We start from the raw sequence: 17,488 nt of genomic DNA on the forward strand, positions 1-17,488 counted from the left end.
TTCCATTCAATTGCATCAGTGTTTGCATAGTACAAAAACTTTGCATTACTTAAACCTGCAAGAACAAAATGAAACTGTAGATACTCAAATCATCATGTAAAAAAATATGTATATGGATAACCTTTGAATAGCATTAAAATACATACAAATCACACATGATAAAAACCAGAACCATACGGTTTCCTGCTGTTTTGCGGTGTCCCTGTCCTATTTGTTTTGTTATTGCATAAACTTGCATCTTATGTTCCAGTGTTACTATGGTTTTTGTAGTCATGCCAACTGACTCTCAGATCGTTCCCTACAACTCCCTGTGAGGATGTGGGGTGAGTGCTAGGATACTGCCTGTGTCAGATCACTCTCCCTGGAGTACAACTATACAAAAACAGCCTTTATTTCTGATCTAGAATAGCTGTATGACAATGCAAATCTGTACAATGTAAATAATGATTAAGTTTCCCCCGATTTGAATAGCTTATTTGTTTTGGCCCTGCGGTATTATGTCGCTTCAAAGAATATAATGAACTGCGCACACAATTACGACAGATTTGACACAAATGTTTTTCTTCAGGCTGCCTTAGGTAACGTCAACCCAATTTCTACTGCAAAACCCAGAACAATGACAGTCCCTGTTTTGAGGTGTCCCTATTCTATTTATTAATTTTTAAGGGCCTAGTCCAAGTAAAAATGGATTCTTAATAAATCTTGACGTCGCCAGTTTTTACAATGTACAAATCATCTAATAAAATCATAAAAGAATTTTTAACAAATGTTCCTATATATAATGCACAATGATCTGATACTAAATAAGACTTTAAATCAACAAGCTTTTCTTTAAAAAAGTAATTTAAAAGACATTTAAAAGTTACATTTAAGGGTTCACCAAAAACAAGGACTTTACAGTAAAAATGTAACGGAGGTACTCACTGTGATGCGACGATCTTGAGATGACACAGCAGATAGTCTGCTCAGCAGGTACATTTCAACATGGTTTTCCTCTCAGCCCCACCCAACACAGAATATGGGAGTCTGTCTGTGCAGGTGTGTCAGATGTATGAAATTACATGTGTGGTTTTGTGGGAACAAGATGTGACTTTCCATCCCCTTGCATTTTTAAATTTAAAAAAAGATTTAAATAATCCAAGTCATGGAGACCCAGACTTTTCTCACAGCAGTTGAAATTATTATTGGAAATAATAAGCTAGGCTGAATGTTATCTCATTGCCTTTTAAGTACATGATGAATTATGTAGGTATAGGGGTTCATGAGTTGATGTACTGTATTGAAGTCAGATGCTACATTAAGAGGACAATTAGATGTTTCTGTAAGAATGAGCAGTAACTTAATTGGTCCCTGGTGGCTTGTTAGGTCCAGAAAAGAAACATGCCACTTGTAGTAATAGTTCACCCTTGGGTAGTGAAAAAAAGAAGAAACAAAGAAAAAGAAAAAAAAGAAGAAAATAAGGAAACGAATGGCCAAATTTCAAAAACCAAACTAAGTTGGACTGTTAAGTTAGTTTTTGAGCTAAAAACTAATTTAGGAAAATTCCATGAAAAAATAAATAAAATAAAAACACTGAATGGAAAAAAGTAGCTTAAAATGCTCTACCAAACAGTTCATGCTATAAAACATAAGAGAAATAATATTCAAGTAATTGGACCCAGCATGTCTGGACATACTTAACAGAACAGAAAGACCTGTTCAGTTTCAGATTAATTTGCCTTTAATCTCTGTGGACTCATTCAGCAAACAAGCCTGGACTGTCCTCTCCCGATACCTGCACACTAATGGTTGCTGCTGATAATAGTGTACAACAAATATGCTTTCATGCATGTCTACGAATCAAGACTGACACATATTGCATCATTTTTCTCTCTTTTATTTCAAAACACTATACTCAAAAACACATTTTTCACTTATTATGGATATTCATTTGCTCCTGAATTTTTTTTGGCAGTCCTGGGTCACTGAAATGATCTGGAAAAAATGAGATATTGGCTTTAATTTAAGAGTATAATTTCACACATAAAAGTACACATTATTATTTTTATTGTAAAATCAAATAAGATGTTATGTGTGTTAAGTGTTTAAATATCAGAAGACTCGAGACAGATTTCTGTTTCTCACATATAGGCTATATTCAACAATATTTTGAAGAACAAAAAAATATTCAATTTAAGAACAAGACTATTTACAAGCTAAATGTGAAGCATTTTATCAAAATTGTCTTAGTGGCTTGCAAGAAAGTGTGAAAATGTGTGTGATACTAATTACCTGCTGCAAATTCACGAATATCCGTAGGTCTTTTCAGAAACACATCTCTATTAAAAAGAGACACAATGAAAGAGAATGGATTAATATAAAAAGGGTGCATGATCTTGATGTAAATGTTTAACCAAACCTTCTGGGCAGTAACCCTAAACAACCCAAACGCTGGTTTTGGCCATATTTTACCCAGCACTGGGTTGTATTTAACCCAGCATTTTTTGAGTTAAAACATAAACATAAAGAAAACATAAAGTTAAAACATAAACAAAGAAAACATAAAGACTGACCTTAAGAAGTCACTGAGTAACATTTCCACCTCTGGATGAGATCTTAAATATCTTTCATTAGCTATTCGCGTCTTGACCTGTGAAATCACACGTGTGTAGTTTAGGTTTTGCTTTAGAAAAAAACAAAACAAAACAAAACCAATCACACTTCTCATACACTCACTGTCTTTAACAAATGCCAAATATCTACCGTTCTTTAGACCTACTAGGTTAATTAGTATAACTTTATCCAACGCAAATAAAATTAGCAGACTTGTTGATAACTTTCAACAGAAGAAAATGAAGTACCTTGAACTGGTGCAGCTTCTCCTGCTGCTCGAGGCTTAAAGCGCCCACATCGAGCTTCTCCAGAGCGTTTCTCTCCGCCATCTGTGCGTCTCTGCGCTACTGTCCCCAAGCACCGGATGTTGACGTGCGTTGCCAAGCAACAGACACTTCCGTATTTACATATTTGATAAAAATGTGCATTGCATACAATTCTCTAATTTTTAGCTTTCTGTTGTTGCATTTTTCTTATAATCTACAGTTTTCCTATTATCAGAGTGCTACCGTTATTTTTAAACTTGATTGTGCTCATTTGCATGAATTGAATATAGTAGTTTTATGCAAATAAATAAACATCTCCGTTCATGGGCTGAGCTGGCTGATAACATTTATGATTTAAAAAAAAGATCATATAATTATCTCCATTTACCAACGCGTCATGGCAACAAATAAGCGGTGACCATGACTCACGGAGTCTGTCTACAAACCGAAACAGATGGCATGTTGAAGCTATTGCCCACCGGTAAGTGAGATTTTATTTGTTTACAACGCTATATTTTTCAGCTAATCAACCCATAAGCGAAATTCAACAAAACCGCTTGCTGAGTCTCGTTATTCAAATAAATGATTGAAAACATCTTGTTTAAACATATGTTCACAAATCCAAGCTTTGGCATCAGGCCCGGTTCTACGGGGGTGCTTGAGGGTGCTAAGCACCCTCAAATAAAAGTGAAAGCACCCTCAGATTAAAAATTATTAATAGCACACATAAACGAGAGTTTGCCGAAATAACACAGACGGATTTCAGACTCTTGCCTATAATAGGATAGCCTACACAAAATAAATTAATTAATAAAATTAAACAAATATATATATATATATATATATATATATATAAAATAAATTATTTCGTTATGCTTTCATGTTTAATGCATTGTAGTTGTCCTTTCGTGATCGCGATACGCAAAAGGTGAAGCTGTCTCTTTAATTGCCCACTTTGCTTGCGTGCGTGCTTCCCGCTCAGAAATTTTGTTAGCCGACTTTCTGAGACGGGGCAAAATAAGTGTCCATTTTTAACCATCATGGACATAAGAAAATGGCTCAAGAACGCACAAACATCTACATCGAAGGGACAAGCATGTGAAGAGTCAGTGGCTACAGTTCATATTTACTAACGCAGAAGTTTAGCCCGAACCTCGCGTCATTTTAATGACATTTCTCCAACATAATGTTCTCCAACATAAATGCTTTCAAGTCTGGATTCGCAAGCCGTTTGAAGGAAGGTTACAGTACTGAATATATTTGGATTAGCTTCTTCCTCCTCCTCCGAATCACAACCTGTAAGTATTATTATTAATAATTGTAGCATGCTCAATAAGTATTTTGTGTAACGTTATGTGTGTTGTGTAACGTTAAGCTAGCGCAGCTTCTTGGTCTTTTGCTGTCAATTGTTTTGAACTGCTTGTCGTTGTTATTGGAGTTGTCATAAAGAATATAGCAGCAATACCTTGGTGTAATAACGTTACTGCAGCAGTGCTTTATCAATATGTTTATGCATAACGCTAACAATGAATGACTGATTGGGTGTTGATGTGTTGTCATATTGTACAGACCCGGCAGTCAGCGCTAGTGCATTATGGGTAATTGTTTGTTGGGAGTTGATTTAACGTTATGCGTTATTACAGCAATATGGTTGGGGTTTGTGTTAGTAAAGTTACGTGTGTTTATGTTCAAGTTAGGTTGGATGTTCTTGGTACATTTTCTGCCTTGTTATGTAAAAATGTGTCTCTCACCGTCATGGAGAGAGACGTGTGTAAGGCAGTGACTTTTGGCCATTCTAGGAGTGTTTAATTGAATTTGAAGCCGGTTACAACAAGGGTATCACCACAGTGTAGGTATGGTATGTGTGGCATGTTTTATTGTTTTGCAAAGTGAAGATTGCTGCTTGATTACATGCTATTCTATAATTTACTGCCAGATCGTATATTGTTTAACATAACAGCAATTACAGTAGTATTGTTGTATACAACATCCCCAATTTTGAGATGCTATGTTTCAGACTGATGACTGAGCTATTTCCTACGATTATGCAAGCAGCACCCTCACTATATTCAGAAGCACCCTCAGTGATTTGGTTCTAGAACCGGGCCTGTTTGGCATTACAGTTTTGGATTGCTTGTGACTCGACAGATTCAAAGACTTGAGTAACAGTCATAGGTTTAGCTTAATGGTCACTTCAGAGCATCATTTAACACAAAGACTAAATAAGAGCTACAAGGATGGAAAAATGGACAATAGCGCATGAAATTACATGAAATGATTCAAAGTTTGTAGACAGTGACCTCATGTGGGAACTTAAACATTTAACCGAGACAGGGAGTTATTGTAAATTCTAGAAGGAAATACAAAGTTATAAACTTCATATTAGCCTTCATAATGTAATCAATATATAATATAATATAATGTAATTTAGTATATTTATATATATATCATTTTTATATTTAGTCAAATTCAGATATTTTACTGTTTGTATCCACTTTGTGCTTGTATAGCACTTGGTGTTTCTCTAACTAGAAATATAATATCATATAATATATAAATCTACTGTAATGTACTATAATATAATATAATAATATAACATAATATAATATAAAATAATATAATAATATAACATAATATAATATAATATAATATACCGGTATAATATAATATAATATGTGTTAGGTTATATGATAATGTGTTGTCATGACTCCACGCCATGTGTTGTTGTTTCTAGGGAAAGTTCAGTTGCCTCCTCAGGATTATTCTGAACAAGGCTGGTTTTGTTCCTCAGCTGAGTTTCTTCTAGGAGCATATTTTGCACTGCTAGAAAATAGAAAAGAGTGTTTTAGTGTTTTGTGCTTATGGTATAAATGCAATGTGTTAAATACCTTTTTGCCCTGCAGATGAGGAAACCCAAAATGACAAGGGTTAGGGCAAAAGTGACAGCAACAGCAATGACACAATCTGTAGAGAAGAATATTTCACCAAAATATCAATGCACTGAAAAAAAATACAAATTTCCTTGACATTTGCTTTATTAAAAATGCATACACTGATATTAACTACAAGGTACGAAAGGCCACGTGCCAACGTAATAATACTAAAAGTTCTAATGATAATAATAGTAGATTATACAGATGATATTAAAGATAATTATACTAATAATACTAATGATCTATGATTTGCTGCCTGTGCATTTGGTCATATATTCTCTCTTTCAAAACATTTTTACATGGTTTTAGTTACAGGAAACTCCCTGTTACAACAGCACTTGCAGTAAAGTTTTTCCTTCCCCTATCTGCAGAACTCTAGTTTGCTTCCTCATCAGAAATCTTATTCCTGTTTACATATTTTTACAAGTTTCGTAAGAGAATTCTCTTAGTTCAGTGCGGTTGTTTTTGGTTGTGTACTTGACCTGTTTGCTCTTTGAGATTGCTCAACTTAGTTTTGACATTAAACTTAAAAGTAAACGTTTGAGGAGTGGCTTGCGGAACAGGAATTTCAGGATAGTGATTTTTACAAGGTTTAGCAAAACTAGAGAGAGAGAACTTGCATTATTTTTGCAGTCTGTGGTTCCATAACATCGACCAACAATGAAATGAGGATAATAATTACTACTGATATTCTTCTGTTTTGTGTGGAACTTCTAAACTGCAACCATAACAAAGACAATGAAGTCTGGTAAGAAACCGTGTGCATGTGGTTTGCAATAAGCTAGCTATGCAGGTATATTTTGAGGGTAAAATGGTGATCATACTGATTGGCATTGTCTATGAAAGTTTAGCACTACATTTTTGCCATTTATCATACTGTATTTCAACCAATGATTAAACTAGTAAAAGGTTAGTGCCGGATCACTTTCCAAATGCTGGGTACTTGGTCATTTATATTTATTTTAAAGACTATACTTACAGTGTGTCCTCAATGATGAATCAGTTTTGAAGGCAAAGGAAGACACATCTGTAAATGCAGTTATATTACACAAAAAGTCAGTACATGAATTTGCTAAATCTTTCTCTAATATCACCACATACTATATTCCTACCACCATTTCCTGAAGGCATATTTGCTGTACACTCTAAGGCAAACTCCAACACTGGACTCCAGTGCATTTCATTGTAGTATTGCAAAAATACCTGTAGATGGCAGGATTGTGCTATAAACTGGATTCTTGGTGGAATTTGTGCCTGAGAGACAGAATTGGATGCCTCTGTTATCTTACTTATACATATTTGTTGTATAGTTTTGTTAATGTGGAGAATAAAAAGCAAAGCGATACAAAGTGAAAAAGTACTCACAATAGCATGTGAGTTCGTTGGTGTATATCTACAGGAGAATTAAAAAGCATTCATTTGTACAGTATATGCAATCCTTAAAATTAAGAGCAGTAAATCTGTTCTGGAAAGATGAATAAATGTTACTGAACTCACTGAACAAGTGACGTGGAATTTGACTGAAGCTGGACAGTAAGAAACACTGATTCCCAGGCGAGTTACGTTTTTGCAGGGATGAGAACAGTGAATTAAATTTCCATCCAGGATTGCTGTGGATTGCTGGAGGAGAATTTTGAGACATTCAATAAACATGGTGAAACTTTCACACAATTGAAAATTTTGCTTCTTTTCACCGATGCCTTGTGCAAGATATGGCAAAAAAAAAAATCTGAACAAATCAGTGACATGTTTAGATAATGAGTTTTGAGAGAAAATACAATTATAATAAAAAGCCTTTCTATAGTACCCTAAGTGGTGACATTTCATTTCTCTAATAATTATTCATTAGACTTAGTTTAAAATGAAATGTAATGAGAATGGGCTGTAAGAGGAAGTGGTTTTGATATTTACGTCAATGGTCCAGGTCGCATCACACCCAGGGTCTTGCACGTGCACCGCTACAGCTCCGGGCAGCTCAAAGTCATAGGAATCTTCTCTCCGAATCCCAACACACGCTCCACCTGCTGTGCGAAATTCATCAAATTAATTAAATCTGTCTGTCGTAATCCCAGCATTAAAACGGGGTTTTGGAGTTTAGTGTCACCTGTACTCTACGGCTACTTTAAAAACGACAACCTATGCATAAAAAAATCCCACCTACTCGATCGGACTGAGCTATCCTGATATCATATTTGTCTGACAAAATGCATGTTAACTAAATTTCGGACTTAACTCCTTTTAACACAAGTAATTTTTTATAAGGTACGTCATATGCAAACTTGAATAACTCAAATAGCTCATCAACAGTTTTGTTCTTCAGCATCAATTATCGCTGCACACCGTTATAGTTATACAAACTTACCTTCGAGTGACTTTCCCGCTGTGAGAGAAAAGCACGAGAACAAAGCAAGAAACAATAGCGCGGCATACATGATGATACTAAAGTGTTCAGTGTTCCGAGCTCCTTTCATTGTAAAGTACCTAACGTTAAACCCCGCCTGAAATGACGTCAAGCGCGAATTAGCATATTAATGACGTGCGTCGTCCTCACTCAGATGTTACATTTTAATTTAGCCAAATTCTCAATAAAACTGTTTTTATTAATAGATTTTAATGTTTCTGTTGTCAGACAACGGAATTGATATTATAATGACTCAAACGCGGTCCATTAAGACTGAACTAAAATCCTATTCACGACATCAAATGAAATCAAATACACATACGATAACTTTAGTGGTTGTGCTGTGACTGATGTCGGCTATACTTGCATGTAAAATATAGTTAAAAGAAACAGAATATCCTTTTGTTTTTACCTCAAAGTGCTGCTCCCAGGGACGTCGTTAGGCCTATTTTAGGGGGGCTGAAGCCACCCCAAAATGTTCCTAAGCCCCCCTAAATGATTATAAGAACAACAGTCAATGACAATTCGATTTATCAATAACTGTATCCTCATTCATATTTAGACGCAACATTGGCGAAAAGTCGGAGGTTGGACAGAAGTATAAAGAGTTGTTGTGCTATCAAGATGATGCAACGCACTGTCTCGTTGCATCGGTGTGAACTGGCAGTTTTCAGAGCGCTGCAAGTAACCGGAGGATTCATCTCGTCTCGTCGTTACTCTATGTTCTGAACTCGCTATGCACCCTCCCGCCCAGTGTTGCAACTTAGCGATTTTGTTGCTAGATTTAGTGAATTTTCAGACCCCTTTAGCGGGACATTCTAAAACACTTAACGTAAGTTTAACGTGGTTTAGTAATACAGTGATATTAACAGACCAAACTCACTAAACATCATACTAATAAAGTATACTATCTACAAAAAATCAGATGACCCCTGAATATGAATTCAACGCGTTTAATAACACGTTAAGCCTTTTCCTCCCATAGAAAACCATCATAAGGCATAACATGTTATTAAACGAGTTGCATTCATGTTCAGGGCTCATCTGATTTTTTCGTACATAGTATACTTTATTAGTATAATGTTTAGTGAGTTTGGTTTTTAAAAAATCACTGTCTTAGTACATTAAGCCACATTAAAGGGTTAGTTCACCCAAAAATCTAAATTATGTAATTAATAACTTACCCTCATGTCATTCCAAACCCGTAAGACCTCCGTTTATCTTTGGAACACAGTTTAAGATATTTTAGATTTAGTCCGAGAGCTCTCAGTCCCTCCATTGAAGGTGTGTAGTTTTTGTGTTTGAGTTTTTGCCTAAGGGTTCTTTATATGTCTAGCATCCCTCTCATTTTGGGGAAAAGATGATCTGAACAGATATGGAATTTGTGGCATTACTTTACTCTGGCACAGTGTTGTCAAGACACACACTTTTAGGCCCTGTCTCATGCTCTCACTCCATGACATGTCCATGTAAATTTCATGCCAAAGTGACAACCCTGCTTGGATATGAAACAGTCTCAGCTATCAAATGATGTAAGCTTTTCTTCTAAATTCAATGACGCATTAAATCAGTCACATTTGGTATTATCATTGGTTGTGAAATACAGCACTGCTGGGTTAAGGTAAAATTTTAGCTCATTTATTTAAATTATTTATAATTATAATTTTTTTTCTTTATTTTGATAGCAAGTTCATTAAAACATAAAATATTAGGAAGTGTCAAAATAATCTGGGTGCTTCTGCCATCTGTGGGAGGAAGGAAACTGGTATCAATACACTATGAGCTTTATTTCAGTTCTAAAGATGACAGTTTTCACATACTGTATTCTAAGTGATGTTAAAGAAAAATAGCTTGTTTCTTAGTCTCACCTTTTTCATGTCAACACCTGGTCATGGCAAAACCAGCCGCTATGGTTGTTGTGACAAAGCAGTTAGTTACTGACTAATTTCTATTGTCAACTAAACCTAACCCTGCAGTGGGTTATACAAAACTACCCTTTCAAAACACTTTGAAAATAAACCAAATAGGCAGAAACCAACAGTCTGGGATGGGATAGATAGATAGATAGATAGATAGATAGATAGATAGATAGATAGATAGATAGATAGATAGATGGATGCTGCTCATACTGCTTGTTACTACATCATCATGACACACTCAGAATTGCACTCATGATTATTCCATAATGTATTGCCTTTGTTTTTAACACACAAGGAATTCGTCTAAGTGTGTCAGGTATTTCATCAATAATTAGATATATTCCAAAGTAATCAGTGAGGTGTTTAGCCTTGTGGTGTCATTTTAATATTGTGATTTGTTCTGTCACTATCCCTAGGGCTAACACACGATTCCTCAATTTGGTCTGAAGGGAAATGTAATTTGGTATAATAACTACTTTTACAAAAATGAATTGCAGGGGGAAGGTAACAAGACAGAGAAAGTTTAGCAAGCTTTAATGAAGCTGATCTCCTGCTAAAATATCTTAACATCTTGGGAAACAGACATACAGTCACAAACCATTCATACGTCTTTTGTCATTCTGTCACACAGACCTCTGAAAAACAAAGCAGGGACATTTAGCCAATGGTTTGTTAGTTGCTATTGGATGCATTTAACAAATAACCAAAATAGCATTTGATTTCCTGTTGCTCAGTGGTAGAGTACCTCATGCATTTAGCAATGCTAAAGGTCATGGGTTAAATTTCCAGGAAACACACATACTGATAAAAAAAGGTATAGCTTAAATGCACTGTAAGTCACTTTGGATAAAGGCATCTGTAAAATGCATAAATGTAAATATGCTGAGGTATTGAGCAAGCACAGTTGTTGCTATAAATCACTGATATCTGGCCTAAAAGTCATCACAAACAAATAAAAAACATGAGATTAATTTCATTCAAAATTTATTTTATTTTTTATTTTATTTTATTTTTAAGAATCTTTCACTGGTTCTTTGGAGAACCAACAATTATTTTCTAGCACTTATCTGAGCTGTGAAATCAAATGTTACAGATTTCTATTCTCTTAAGTAGGATGTACTAAAACATTATAAACATTCAAGTCTCCTCCACTGTAGTCTAATACTGTTCACTGATGTTTCATTTCATTTCCAGGAATGCAGCTGGTGTTTAGGACTGGACTTGGAACCATGTCAGCTGTTTCAATAAAGTTACACATTAATAACACTTCTGCAAACCTGTACACACAAAAAGTAAAGAAGAAAACATCTATATTTCTCTGAACTGTGGATTACTATGCTATTTGGATGAAGAAAAATGTGGCCTGTACTTTTGAAAATGGACACCAGTTTGGTAAGACATATTCAATATCCTGCTACTGTACGTCTCCGTATTCTTAACAGGTCAGCCCAAATATTAATAATTTGTAAGTTCATATAGAACACTTGCAGGATTCACTGTAAATAATTATGATGACATAATAAAGCAAATTGTATTTAATATTTTATGTACAGTAAATGACCAAAGATATTCACCTATTGTTTTTTTGCTATGTTATTACACCTGTACAAATCACATCATATGAAGTTTCCCAGCTTCTGTTTGAACAGAGACAGAGGATTTATGTAGACTGTGTTCATGTACTTCTTGGCTGCACGTAATGTTCAAAAGTTCTTTAATGGCACTTTCTGTCTTCCTCTATGACTCAAGTTTTGGACCCAGCTATTATATGAACATACTGAGGAAAATATCTTAATTTTTGTTCCATAGAAAAAAAGTCATACAAGGTTGGAACAACACAAAAGTCATTTATTTTAGCCTTTTTTAATACTGTTTTTTTTTTTAAATATTTAGTATTGTTGTGGCTATGCCATATACTGTACAAAGTTTTCTTTCAATACAGAAAACCATTCCCAAAATAATAGGTGCACTTCCATTTTGCTTAGAACTTAGAAAATGAAGATGCACTCACTAAGGGCTCTGTGTAAATATAATGAAAATGTAGGCCTGCACATGAATGAATATGTACGCCTGCACATATAAAGTGGAGGGGCTGTCCTCTGGTGAATTGTTTGCTTGTTAGACATGTAGTATGAGGAGAAAGTAGAAGTTGATGTGATTTTAGAAGTGGCTGAAGCAGGTGACAGTCAGTGTCATTTCAGTTCACTGAAGTCATCATTTTTCTTGCTCTGGTGATATGTGTGAGGTGATCTTAGTGCCACTTGATTGGCTGCACTGCAGTTGGGCAACATTTAATACTTGGGAACCAACGTATTCATGGGGAATTCTCCGCACTTATATTTAGTGTAGGGACATTTGTCTTTTGCTGTTGTGATCTGTTTCAGTATTGAAGATCATATTCCTTGCCATTAAGCATGCATAAAGTCACATGAATATTACGAAGTCACTAAAATGATCAATAAAACACACTTTTACAATAAGTTGATCTTTTGTTGCTTTGGTAAAATGTAAACGGGACTATTTCCCAGCATTCTGATCAACTGATCAACAGTTTCCTTGCAAAAACATCTGTGTAGATTGCAGAAGGTTGTGAAATAACTAGCCAGTGAAACTGGAAATGTTTTTTGTCATCTAAGTGTAAAATATATACCTGGCCACAAACCCCAGGTGTGCTGAATATACCATCCTGTTTAATGAGATGAAATGAAACTATATTAATACATTTTGTAATGTGAATGTAACTTCTAAATATTTCATTTGCAATTTTGCATTCAAGATCAAATTCACTATTTAGATTGACACTGAGAGTTTTGTGTTGACTGGGCTGAAACCCTTGAAGAACACTTCAATGGCAGACAGACCCACCATGTGTGTGTATATATATGAGCACAGCTCTCTGTCTGATGACATCATGAGTTACAGTCTTGGTCACTGTTAAGGGTTAGTGATCAGTCAACACTTTCACATCCTCTCATCTGCTGTGTATTGCAAAATGAACTGAAGAGTAGAAAAACAAATCAGGCACACACTTGAAATGTTTTTTTGTATTTTATTAACAGAAATCCCCTGTAAATATTTTGCACCTAGACAGAAGGGGTTCTAAAAAAGCGCTTAAAAGCTAGTCATCATTACAAGGAGTATACTGATTCTGTGCAATGTAATAGCGAAGTAAATATTACTAAACATCATTCATGACACATTAATACAAATCTAATCAAAACTAGCAGTGCCCACTTCCTTTACCACAAAGTAATAGTGGACACTGTATGAATATAAATCAATGGCTACAGTACAGGGAGGAAAGAACTTTATCAGCAGATAACATAGACCATAATGACCATTTAAAGTAACCCCCCCCACACACACACACAAACCTGTAAAGTAAATTAATACATGTAGATCATTATAGTAGATTTACTACATGTTTTGTTTTTTGTTTTTAACACGCGTTGATATTTAAGGCTGGATCTGAAGCAGTGGCAGGCGCTGAGTGGATTTCATTAGTAATGTATTAGTTGTGTGTACTCACTGGCACAGCATTTCATTTCATTTAGCTTCCACAGCAGTAGTTTACAAGAAATACATGCCCTGGACATACAGTTATTTTTATGTTCACACGCATTTTATGCTCACTATAACGTAATGTAATCCACCAAGTTCTTTCCCCCAGACTGACTGGACCAGTGATAGATATATCAATAGTTATACTATAAGATACATATATGAAGTTACATTATAATTTAGTTATTTATTTATAGTTTTACTTGCATATACATATGTAAAGTTATGCATACTAAATGTGTCTGTTTACATAACAGACAAAATATATTATAAATAAATATAAATATATAGTTTTATAACATATAATGAAATAATGTCATTATTTCATCATATAGTTTCATTTCGGTTACTTAAGAGTCATGATCAGTTTAGTAAAAAAGGCAAACACAAAAGCAAAATTTTATATCTTGTTATATAAAAGATAAGAGCAAAGTGAATGAGTGCAGAACTCCCAGGTGCAACTTCTCCTGTGGTTGAATAAAAAGGAAAGGGAAATGCTTTAAGTGGTACTCTCCACTGTTTGTACTGTAATGCACTGCCTTATATAATGTGGTACATTTTAAAAGATATAATCAAATATAATGATTTATTTTACATCATAACAGCAGTATTTTATATATAAAACGATGCTACATACCACAATCAAACAAACTTTGTAGCAGAACCTTGGTCACTAAGAACATATCCTGGCCTATAAGCACAAAATTACACAGACATTAAAAGACAAATATTAAACAAAGCCATGTGTTTAGCTTATTTGTGGCAGATTTTAAGAGGACTGCACCTTTGTCTTTTCTGATAAAGCACAGTGATGACAATGACAGCCACCAACACCGCAGATGCACCCAGTCCAATCCAAATATAAACGCTCCAGTTAGGAGAACCCACTAAGAAACAAACAAACATAATAAAAAAGTACAACAGAAAGGTGTTAGAATATAGTTAAAAACACAACAAGACAAAATTATAGGCCAAATTAATGACATCAAACTTTTCTTATGCACTTTGTCATCATGTTGGTCCAAAGTTGTGTGACTTCCTTACAACAGAGGAACATGAAAGGGCATATTTTGAAGAACATCAGCATCCCAACAACATTAGATCCTGCTGACTTTCATTGTATGGACAAAAAAAGAGACATTGTTCAGATCATCTTCTAATACGTTCCACTGAAGAAAAAGTCATACAGCTTTGGAAAGATTTAACTATTTTCAAATGTGGGTGAACTATCATTTTAAGAAAAACTAAATTGCACTGATTTTAACATTAATATAAATGTGAATACAAAGTAATGATATATGCTTCTGTAGAAGATAGAAGTAATTTTATGGAGTGTGATTTAAAGAAGAAAAAGTTTAAAAGAGGCGAAATTCCCATGAAAAACCACACTAACCACAAGTTATTACTATGGAGAAAAAAAAGAAAAATCCAAATGACCACAGCAGTGACAGTATATTGCGATGAATCACTGTACCCTGTGTAATCAAGTGAGTCTATCTACACTCGTAAATTACTCATAGATTTGAATATTAAGCTAGAACCTTTGCACTTTTGAAGATTTTTAACAAATCCCTATGATGAGAATGAATGGGAGAAATATTCCCAAAGTCATTGAAAAGCAGACAGTCACAGTCATTCTATTATGACTTAAAGGTGGTGGTACATTCAAACTGTTGCTATGCTAAAGATCCTGCAAAAAGCCTATTTTTGCCTACACAAATGAGTGGCAGAGTGGCAAAACTTTATTTGGGAACTTAATTACGCTGACCTTACCTTCAGGAAGCGTAGTCGGAGGAGATGCATCACCTGCAAAACAATAATTGAATTCATTGTGAACACTAGGCAAAAAAAAAAAAAAAATCTCTCTAGTGTTTTGTTCTTAATCAATGTAAATTGCTAGGCCATACACTGGGAGTATTGAAGATACCTAGTTCAACATTTATGGTTAAAAAATAAATAAGTGTATAAAACTTTTTAAATATTTTTTGCATTCTTGTATTGCAGACATTTATATGGCTAATTTTTAACTAGGTAATAAGTATTCTACTGTCAAGATATGCAGGCTTGTTTATAAAGATTAGTAAATATTAAAGAGTGTATTACTTACAAGAGCACTGCTGCTTTTTATTGATCTACACAAGACATAAAACAGAGTCCATAATGAAAGCATGAAGCAAATCAATGTCTGTTTGGTTATGCTATTAAATTTATTAAATACCTAGCGATACATAAAACAACATCAACAATATTACACTTACATTGGCACTGGGGCAGATGAGCAGGCATTCAAGTCTTTCAGGGCACGTCTTTAAGATGGCTGCATTCACAGTCAAATTTTCAATTGGGAATGTGAATTGATTTTCTCCTTCAGCATCAAAAATCCCTGCCACTTTCTCCTGATCAAGAGAGGGAGAGAGAAGAAATAATAAAGAAAGGTAGGATGGAAGGGTTAAGAATCTACATATGTATACAGTACATTTACTTTTTCGCTAATACTATTTGTAATACATTGTTTATAGTACTTTTTGACATTTACCATGAGAAGAATAAGTTTCCAAACCCTTTTGAATATATCTGAATTTCTGTTTGATTACTATTTGTCACAGTGTCTGGTCTGTGTTTCCCTGGGCGTCCACTAGTGGTCTCACTTCCCCATAGAGTCACCCCACTGCAGGCACTACATTTCCCACAAGCCTTGTCAATTTCATCACTGTTAATTGCACACCTGTTAATTGCACTCAGCTGTCCACACTAGGGTTGTGCCGATAGACGATAGTATCGTGTATCGACGATCGTCAGAGATATCGACATAAGCAGAATTCTCTGTTGATAATCAAGACATCATTAGGCTCATTTTCCTATTAATGTATTAGATTATAATAATAATAACTATTATTTTTATTTTTATTTTTATTAGGCTGCTTATTATAATTCGGCTTTTAAATTGCCCAGCTATTTCACTTAATTCCACTGCCCGCATTTCACACACACACCTCGAACGCGCAGGAGGATTAGAGCATATAGTCGTTGAAGTTGTAATGCTTTGACTCGGATAATTCGTTAAATCCATGAAATGAAAGAGATAGAAAACGACGAGTTGGTGTCCCACACATTTAATGGCTGGTATACGACAACGCGCTCTTCTCATACATGAGAGATTAACTCTTTCTTGGTGTCACAAATAAAGTAAAGACAAAATAATTAACAAGGCGGCAGAGCAAATTTATCATCCATAGTGCATGGTTCTCACGTAGTCCTTTTCTTAAAGACTGATCACTTAACTTATAAAACACACTATGTGGTGATGACCAGAGGTGGAAAGTAACGAATTACATTTACTCGCGTTACTGTAATTGAGTAGCTTTTTTGTGTACTAATACTTTTTAAAGTAATTTTTTAAATCTGTAATTTTACTTTTACTTAAGTATATTTTGTTTGAAGTATTGTACTTCGCTACATTTTAAAACACATTAATTACTGAGTAAAAACAAATAAAAAAAAAAACAAAATCGCTCCCTGGAAACTACGTCAGTAAATTATGGGGAGGGCAAACTGGCGCTAAAATCACAAGAAAGATGCAGACGGACAAAACAGGCGTTAGTGGTGCAGACACCGCTGAAAACGAAACCCCGTCATATTCTGAAGTTGAACTCGAAGGAAATGAAGTGAACCCCTGGCCATATGTATGCTCTATTATGCAGTGTAAGCTGTACTTGCCTAGGAAGACCAAACTAGCAGCTTATAAAATCTCGACAAGACATCAACCATTCGCAAGAATGTAGAGGTAAGCTAAATAATTGCATCGTTGCATTGGTG

The 17,488-nt window shown here is 34.8% G+C and overlaps 1 protein-coding gene and 1 long non-coding RNA gene across 3 annotated transcripts in view; one reads left to right on the top strand and one right to left on the bottom strand.

The window, feature by feature from the left end:
- Positions 1-1,860: 1,860 nt before the first annotated feature.
- On the bottom strand, positions 1,861-2,984 carry LOC132157741 (RIIa domain-containing protein 1-like). Its single transcript, XM_059567039.1, has 4 exons — positions 2,841-2,984; positions 2,553-2,629; positions 2,272-2,318; positions 1,861-1,974 (listed from the first exon to the last, which is right to left on the bottom strand). Exons 1-4 carry the CDS (start codon positions 2,919-2,921, stop codon positions 1,910-1,912), a joined length of 270 nt encoding a protein of 89 aa, XP_059423022.1. The 5' UTR covers positions 2,922-2,984; the 3' UTR covers positions 1,861-1,909.
- A 70-nt stretch (positions 2,985-3,054) lies between these two features.
- Positions 3,055-17,488, top strand: part of LOC132158343 (uncharacterized) — an 86,929-nt gene continuing 72,495 nt past the window's right edge. The window contains exons 1-2 of one of the 2 annotated variants that reach the window (XR_009437683.1): positions 3,055-3,339; positions 11,306-11,503. This is a non-coding gene — a long non-coding RNA (uncharacterized LOC132158343). Of the gene's footprint in view, positions 3,340-6,398; positions 6,540-11,305; positions 11,504-17,488 lie in introns of those variants that run through there. The other variant, XR_009437682.1, reaches the window with a different exon arrangement.

Source organism: Carassius carassius, chromosome 15 (assembly GCF_963082965.1).
Source record: "Carassius carassius chromosome 15, fCarCar2.1, whole genome shotgun sequence".
Lineage (NCBI taxonomy): Eukaryota > Metazoa > Chordata > Actinopteri > Cypriniformes > Cyprinidae > Carassius > Carassius carassius.